The 9567-nt window shown below is 31.8% G+C and overlaps 1 protein-coding gene across 3 annotated transcripts in view; it reads right to left on the minus strand.

The window, feature by feature from the left end:
* LOC108684379 (tRNA dimethylallyltransferase, mitochondrial) overlaps positions 1 to 9567 on the minus strand; it is a 103247-nt gene that overhangs the window by 45629 nt on the left and 48051 nt on the right. For all 3 annotated transcript variants that reach the window (XM_018188656.1, XM_018188657.1, XM_018188658.1), the window contains one exon: positions 67 to 202. In XM_018188656.1, coding sequence (XP_018044145.1) covers positions 67 to 202 — 136 coding nt within the window. The remainder of the gene's footprint in view (positions 1 to 66; positions 203 to 9567) is intronic.

Here is a 9567-nt window from a genome sequence, read left to right on the forward strand (position 1 = left end):
GACGCGCTTATTATACGTATCGAAGTTTAATCTATCGAAAGAACGTATCATGCATGTCAAGCATACCTTATTGCAGCGTAGCCATAACATAATAATATTCGGATATTTAAGAGGTCCCCCTAATCCACAACCACCAGCGATACGCTGGGCTTTCAGCAACTCGGACTGTGTTTTTCCGTGTTGGTAGAAAATCTCCAAAGATCTGCAAAAATTTCAAAAAAAATCTTCACAAATCTATAATTTTTGCGGAATCTTTGATGCATTTTGATTTATCTTTTCCATAATATTAAGAGATATCGTGTAAAAACTCATTAGTTAAATCTGAATCTTTATACAAAAAGAAGAGTTTTGAAGTAAAGTCTAAAAAGTCTAAAAAGTTTAGTCTTCTAGATACAGATCTAAAAATAATTTTATTGGAAACTCAGGCATAATGAGAGCTACAAAAAAACATTTTGACATTTTAATAATTTCCAGTAATTTCTATAGTAACCATCTTGAGCATTCTATAATTCTTTTATTTTATATTATATTTTATATAATTCTTTTATATTAATAATCTAAAATTATTTTCAAATTTGTATCTACATAGTTAAATTTTTAGATACTTCAGCAAAACTATTCTTTCTGTCAATATTCTTATCATTGACTTATATCCCTAACTAAAGACTTATTATTATCGCTATAATAGAGTAATGATATTTATTCTAGTTAACTAATGATAAGTGTTATGTTTAAACAATTTAACTAAAGCAAAAAATCTCTGTTAGATTAAATTAAATTAAAAATATATTCATTAAGACACAAGAATATGATTAAAAAATGGATTATTAACATTATTGGTTTCCATCATTGGCCGGTCGCTTTAAAATGCATTAAAACTAAAAAATAATTAAGAAACTAAGATCCTAAGCGAAAAATTATATCCTGAATTGAAATTATATCCTGACAATCAAATTGTATTTCAAAAATAGATCCATTCAAGTTATCGAATGAAATTAAAAATAAACAATGAGTTTACAAAGGCTCTAAGAATGTAATTTACGACGAGTGACTGCACAAAAACCTTTCGCAATTTGAAGAGAAAGATCATGAGCAAGTTGCCTCCCCTGTGAAAGTGCCGGATTATTAAAAGCTCGTTCGTCAAATGATCGTAATGGCGCTTGATAATTGGCGGGCGTCGTTTCGCGCTCGTTAATTATACGGCGTATTACGCTACAATACTACATGATTCTTATCTCGACTTTAAAATAAAATCCAGTATTAAATTAGCAACAAATACCAGTCTAGTACGTACTAAATAGTTTTCAGGAATCTCGTATCTTGATAAATGCCGAGTACGTGCGACACAAACTAATTATGAGTTCCAATCTTGACTCACGCGTGTGTGATTGTATTTAATGTTGCCATGTCTAAAAGACGATTGTTTGCAATCATAATATTAATTAATTGCGCTGCGCTATTAATTCTTCGCTCAAACTGTACCTAAAGATTCTAAAACAAAGTCTAGTCACGAGCGATTTTGTCAAAATTTCTACGAAACAGAAAGATCTGTTTCTCTACATATAATTATTTCACTTTAGAATTTTAATTAAATTATAGATAGAGAGAAAAAATAAGGTTAACATATACTCGAGAATATATACTTCTATAATATAATTGTATAGAGTTTGCAGGTCCATATAGAGAGTATATAGAATGAAACCGTATAAGTTAAAGTGAAACAATATTGAATTAGAATAAAAATTTGTAGCGCTACAAACTTCAAGCTGTGTAACTTCATTAAGAATAAACAAAATTTAAATTAAAAGTTTTAAAACCTAAAAATCTCTATTTTTGAAAGATTACTATCTTTTTTCTATAAGTTTTTACATATAGAAAACTACGAGCTGGATAAAATGGAAAAGGAGCATTTTAACGTATACTCTATAACTTCGTTAAAAATCACCAAAATTAAAAAAACAGATTTTTAAGATTAAAACTTTATTCCATCGCTGCATCGAGATAATCGCCAAATTGTTTTTAAAAACATGTACACATAATACAAATGAAATAGCGCTATGAACTTTTGTTCAAACCTAATATATGTACAGAAAAATGTGAAAAAAAAAATATATATATATATCTTAGAATTTGGATAAAATCAAACTCTATTACAGGATCTTTAGCTGCATCTATCTGTGGAAAAAGTGAGAAAGACTGAATGGGAATGTGCATGCGACATGACAAATATATGTCGAGTATCGCCGCGTGCGTATAAATATACACGTGACACGAGCCGGCCGATGATGGAAACAAAAGTCTCTATAAGCCTGGCCAAAGCTGTCTCCGAAATTAACGATCATCCCCCGGCTTCCCCGATAGACGACTGAGAGTCGCCTAATTTCGTGACTGGGTCGTCGCCTTCGTCGCCGAGTAAACGGATCTCACGACGACACGCGAGTCCCGGGAGAGAAGTGTAAAAGCTGTAGTTTCAACATGGACGAACTTGTCGACGACGTCTGAACGTCGCTTTCTATTTCCGTGACAGTCGTCAGCGCCTCCTTCTAAGCGAGTCCGAGAGGCGGGACAAAGGGAGGAAAAAAGGATGAAAATTGGACGCATGGCGGTACACATCGTTCTCTTCGGAGGCGCCGTGGATGAGGTAAACGACCGTCTGTGGCAATCGAGCGAAATTTATTGGCCTAGGTTAGGCTATAGGACGAAGACAGTGGCTGATAGAACATCTGTGAGATGTTAAGATTTTTAGATCTTTTTTTATATAATACTTTATCTCGAATTATATTGCGACGTTACATGGAAAGGACGATTTTGCTGAATCATATAAAAACTTATATCATACAGATACAGATCTGAAAATAATTATGTTGGACCATTAAAAATGATGTAAATTTAAAATGAAATCATAAAAAACGAGCAAAAAGATAAAGTTAGCAACAATCAAATTTATTAATCAAATAGTAGTATAATTGTTTTTATCTCCAAACGAGCAATAAATTATATAATTATATTATTTTAATCATGGACACATACTTTTTGTTTTTAGCCTTTTATTAATGTTGACCGCGAAGCCGAACTAATATTAACCATATTAAATTTTTACTTATTATAACATGCTTTTTTTACTTTAGCTTTTTATGTATTTATTTTTTATCGTTCAACTGTATATATTAATTATCAAATTTTAACCGAGCTTGTAATTTTAATTAATTTTTTTTCGTTTAAACAATTTCATTATTAGGATTGAAAACGATTGTAAATTAAATCATATTATACTATTGATGAATCTATCTTCTTATTGTTGTTAACTTTATTATTTTGTTCGCGCGTGTTTATTGTCTTTAATTTCATTAAAGATTAATAAATTTTAACAAATTTTTATCATATATTCTAGTAAACACGGTTTCTCAATTGTGTTTTTTAATTGTGTCTCAGACTTTGTTCGTGTTTTATTTTGTTGTTTCAATAATGTAGAATTCAAGCATGATGATGATGATAATATATTGCAAAAATTTACTGTAATTATTTAAACATTCAACGTAATTCTTTTCAGATTTATATCTAAAATATCTAAATAAATTTTTAAATGTTTCTATTTCTCTCCATGAAAGATAAGGCAATTATAATTGTCAGATAAATGTATTGTATAAATATACAATACATATTCATAGACATTCAATAGATATTCATGATTTTGTGATTAATATCATTATAACATTGTTGAAAGTGATAATATATTTCATAATTATTAGAAAATTATTTAAAACATTGTAAATTTTTTATGTTGGAAAAAATGTTTATATTATATCTTATAGTTTAATCAATTCATGCTCAATCATACCAAATACGATTTTATTTAAAATGTAGACATTGGTCTACATTTCTGTGAAAAGATAATTTAAATTAAATAATTCTTAGTTTAATATTACTTAAATTATTCCCAAGAACAATCGTCGATGATAAAAATTTTTATCAAAAACTTTTAAAAACTACTCTCGTTTCTATACAAACCCCATTTTGTGCAAAATTATATTGAGAATTTTCTACCAGGGAAAATAACTTTTCAATAAACAGTTCTTTAAAGAATATCTATGAAACATACAATATATAAGGAACTTTATATTTATGTAAAGGATAAGTGACAACCTTATAAAAATCTTCTCGCTGCGTGAAGTTTCCTTCACGCAAGACAATTTAAAAGTTTTCCAGCCACTCCATCGCTTCCATCTCACTGTTTGCATACCATACACATACTCGGCATTAGTACGCAGATCTGCTAAGGAATTTCAATGGACGGAGTTGAAGCAAGTTGTTAAGAAGCCATGCGTGAATTGCAGCTGTTTTCGAATCGTGCCTTCCCTCGCAACGTGGTGTGAAAATGCGGAATGAACAGATCGAAGTTATGCAAGTGCAATGTCGCACTTCGTATTACGCATATCTGATAGTCTGATAAGCGAAATCTGATCATCCGCGGGAATCTGCCTCCGTTGAGGAAACTGATCCCCACTGGAGTTGGATTTTTTTTTTTTTTTTTTTTTGGAATGTTCAAAACGCTGATGAAATCAAGAATAATAAACTTCTCATTTGCAAAACAAAAAATAAAGTTATTTGAGAGTTATTTGAGGAAGCGAAGATTATCAAGAAACTCGATAAATACATTTAAAAAACGGTTTTGCTAAAGTATTTAAAAATCTATTTAAATTTAACTTATATAGATCTGAAAATGATTTTGTTAAAGAATTAAAATAATTATATAAAACGCTCAAGTTCATTGTTAAATTTGTAGTATCAAATTTAACAATGAACTTGAGCGTTTGTAACCTAATTTAATCACTGCTCCTAATATTTAATATATCATTATTTTATACTAAAAAATGGTTACATTTAAAACTATAGATTTAACAATGTCGATTATTAGAATGTCAAACTTTTTGCAGTATTGCTCTTTATGCTTGAGCGTTCCATATAATAATTTTAACAAAATTAGTTTAACAAAATTATTTTCAAATCTGTATCTAATTAAATTTTTTAATATTTCAACAAGATCGTTTTTTTCCGTGTTTGACGATGAAAATATCGTTTTCCTAATTAGGAGTTTTAAACGCGAATTGATTCGAAGCTCACTAGCGCGAATCTTAAATGCTTGCTAACGCTATTCTCGGAATTTACATGAGAGCGAGCACGCCGCTCGCAATCGAAGCCCTAAACGTCTAAACATCCGGCACAGTATCCCAGCGATAATTAATCCGACGCTTTCATCGGGCCGTTGCGATTATTGGGTCAGCCCACCCAACTACTTATCAGTCACAGGCCATGTCACGTTTAATGGCGTAGCTTATAAAATAAAATGTCGCAGCTTCATTAAAAAGCGCGAATGCGTGCGATTCTCTCGTCAATACGACATTACGACACGGTATAGTGACTTTGTATTATCAAGGTTCGAAAGAGTCGTAAATATTCTCTGACATGCAGCGGATGTACTTTACGATAATTAACAAGATAATGCCATCGAATGCTCTTTCGTTACATAATAAAATGATACATCATGACATACGGTGCACGATGATATCTTAAAACCATTGAATTATAACCGTTGATATGCTTTTTCACGCTCAATGAAAACAAAATCGCTCTTTATGCGAAAGTAGTACGAGTGTTGTATAAAATTATTATAACATACACAATTAACGAGCTTGGAGCAGAGACAGTTTTACCCTCGTTAATATTCATACATCCTTTCTGGGTCATGAAAGTCAATTATAATATTATTTTATTATGTTATGTTAATATGAAATACTATATGAATTGTTCAAGTATTCTAGTTTTAACTAGGGCATTAATTATTTTAAACTATTCGCGATTAGAACAGCCCTAAATGGAAGTTTTTAATTAGAAATCAGATTTCAAAATGAAAGATTGATAAGATACTTAATTCTAGAATGCTATATCGATATTGAGTGAATATTGCTATTGATATGTAAATTTCACGTACGAGAAAATAGGCCATTTTTAACACAAAATTTTCATACTTTTAATGACAAAATGTATACAATGGACTTCATAAATGTATAACGCAATTATTACAATAACTTAAACATGAATAAATTCACTACCAAATTCAATCTTGTAATGATATGAAGTATATAGTCCAATATCTCCTCGTAATACTTATTAATAAATATGTACTAATAAAAATATGTACTATTAAAAATTGGAATTATCACGCTTTTTGTTATAATATTGTCCTCATTCAAATTAACATGTAATGGAAAAAGCTTACCTAGCTTTCAATATCACAGATTAAACCTCCTGATGATTATTGAAGGCTTAACTTAACGTTCAATCATTTCGCTCACTCGTATGAAAGTTTAAGTTTAAGTATCGATAATGTTTTAAGATTAAGAGCAATAAGAAAAAAGCCTAGTAATAGTTACCAATTACATTTTGTTTAGAGTATTGGAGCAATATTTAGTAAGTATTACTAAACATAATAATAATAATCAATTGTCTTATAATAATTACTAAATATTTAGAAAAGTAAAATTAATGTTTATAGTTAGTATCCAATTAAAATGCTAGATTTTTTAATTATATATTAATCAAACATTTAATTAAAATTATAATAATTCGAAAGCATTTAATAACTATCATCTAATAGTTCCACTATTATTATTATAAAATTTTTTTAGTGGACTATGTATAAAAGATAATAATAAGTTTCATTAAAAATTCATTATCTTTTTCTTTTAAAAATCTATTCTACTCAATATGTATTGTCATAAACACAACTTTAATTATATAATAACTGATTCTCGCGACTGACGTTGTAATTCTCAATTCAATTATTTAGCACAACTGTATATTCTCGATAACCGCTGAAGTGAAAAGCTACGAAGCAGATCGCGAGAATCGTCCTGTCAATCGTGCGGAACATCTCGATGATTATCGAAGATATAGCTTCGCCAAATACGAAATTCTGAATACAACATTGAGTGGAATATAGAAATTTCGTTGGCACATTATTGAGGCGAATTCAGGCCCAATCTGCTAAAATGTGAAGTCGTTCGGATAAAGATAGACATTCGACGAGGTCGAATCTTCATTAAACAATCTCCGTTTTAATTAAGCTGATTCGTTACGAAACATCTTACAGCACAGATACTGGTATCGCGACACGTTCGTGACTTTATCATCAAGATTCAGCCCGATCTGTAGTCCGGATTTCTCTGTAGAAATTATATGTCGAAGAAAACGTTACAGCAAAATATCTTGTTTACAACATTTCAAGAAGTATTCAGCGCTTTTTTTTTTAACCAAGCCGGAGCTTCAAATTGATACGTATTAAACAAACAGAATAAAATTCTCTGAAGAATATAAATAAAAAAATTACAAGTACCTGTAAGAGTCAACACTGGATATTCATATATATATATATATATATAAATTTTTTATTGAATATAAATTAAAAAACAATTAAGTCTATCGATTCTTTTGGGTCAACTTCAATAAATACAATTAATCCTAATATTTCAACAATTACATTAAATAAATTACTGCATTCAAATAACATATAAAATTGAGAACGTCATCATGACATTAAGCGAAGTAGGTACATGATCAACTTCGATAAATTCATATTGAACTGGTAACGGAATCTTGTAAAAAATTACTTCTTGCAGTGAATCAGCATTATATAGAGTTCGGTATGTCAAATTTTTAACATGTAGACAGATCGACGATTAAAAAATTTTTTAATGGAAGATATTAACATAGATAACCCATTTAATTTCGGATTAAACCTGTCGAACCTGCATATCTAATCTGCCAAGATGCAATATCTTGACGTTAAGATACAAAGATGATCGTCTGGTTGAAAGATATCGACGGGAAGAATTCAGGAGGGAAAAAACGGGTATCTACTGAACGGGTATTCCGATCCGCATCGTAGCTTCGATTCGCTATTTCTTATATGTTTTTTTTCTCCAGAGGGCCGCAAATCGTCCGATACCGATTGTGCAATTCTCAGCGGCGCGTAATCGACGGGAATTGGAAAAGACAGCGAGCGGCGAATAGAAAAGGCTGGACTTTCTCCCGGGACAAGTCAATTTTAAAGACACCTCGTGGCGCGTCACTCCTACGACACGTGATGATTCCACACCTCGATGGTTATTTTGTTACTTCAAGTGGAAACTGCCAATCTGAAATGCGATGCAAACTCAACGAAATTAACTCTTGTATCGGTATAGAGCCTGGCATCATTTGAAGTGCTCCTTTCCTATGAAATTATTTTAAGAACGGTGATAATGATCTTATTTAAAAATGTATGAGAGAGAAGATCGCGATTCAAATTTCACTCGAGTTAGTTTACCCGAGCGTATCTAAGTAACAGAATGAAACCGGTTGATCCAATTTCGCTGTCGCTCGATTTATCGAGGATAAAGTCAATCGTTCGCGATTTAACCAATATCCGCGTGCCATCGAGGCACGTGTATGACTTGATTGATTACCTGTTCTTTATTTTATTCATATATCATCGGCAACGATATTCTTGCAAGTCGATCTGGCTACACTTCGACTTTCTGCGGCTTATAATTAGTGGATTTTTTTCTAAGGGATCGTGGCTATTTTTTTATATAGTACATAGAAAGAATTTTGTTGAAAAATCTAAAATTTTGCTGGATATACAGAAAATAATTTTTTTGAACCATCGAAGTAATAAATAAAGAGCATCAAGGGTCCTTGATGTTTAATAATTATTTTTACAACAATTTCTAGTTCAAGCAAACTAATTATGATGGGAATTAAAACTTGCTGGCTAGAGGTTTGAAAATAATTTTATTGAATCATCAAAATAATTATATTAGAAACTAAAAAATGATGAGAGCAATTATGCTGCATAAAATTTTGATAGCAACCAGTTTTCTAGCAACCAGTTTGAGGTTCCAACAAAATTATTTTCAGATCTGTGTCTAGCAAAAGACCTTTAGACCTTTCAGCAAAAATGATTTTGATTTTTCCTTGTACAAATATCGTTTAGTTATTATTGGCCAAGATCTACTCGAAGACGCGACTAAATGAAGAGAAGAAGATCAAACTCCGTCCACGACTCGCTTGTGCTCATCACTCGTCGCTCCGATTCCTGATTCGCGTCTAGCATGTCTAGAGCGGTCTAGTGCGGTCTAGTACTTCGCGGTGTTACTTTGCATAACGTATTTAGGACGGTGGAATGGGGTCAGTGTAAATCCTAGCGATACTGAACGTCGACAAGCGGGCGCGCGCGCGTTGCAAACGACTCCGCAACAGTTCACCCGGCGTGCGATTCGTTATGTCGTACTTTCCCCTACGTTAGATTTCTCGACTCGCCACCATCGTGCTCGCCGCTGCGCGAGGTATAATGCGGTTAATGCGAAATATGCAAGGAGAACGTACGCTGCTAAGAGATAATGCGAGATTAGAATTTTACGAGTCGTTCCGCGCGGCAAAAGGCCACTTTCCACTCGCATTTTCGTTCGCAAGCGAGTCGAGACGTTGCCATAAATCCTGCCGTGCGCTATGTTGATTATAAGATAT

Source organism: Atta colombica, unplaced genomic scaffold (assembly GCF_001594045.1).
Source record: "Atta colombica isolate Treedump-2 unplaced genomic scaffold, Acol1.0 scaffold134, whole genome shotgun sequence".
Lineage (NCBI taxonomy): Eukaryota > Metazoa > Arthropoda > Insecta > Hymenoptera > Formicidae > Atta > Atta colombica.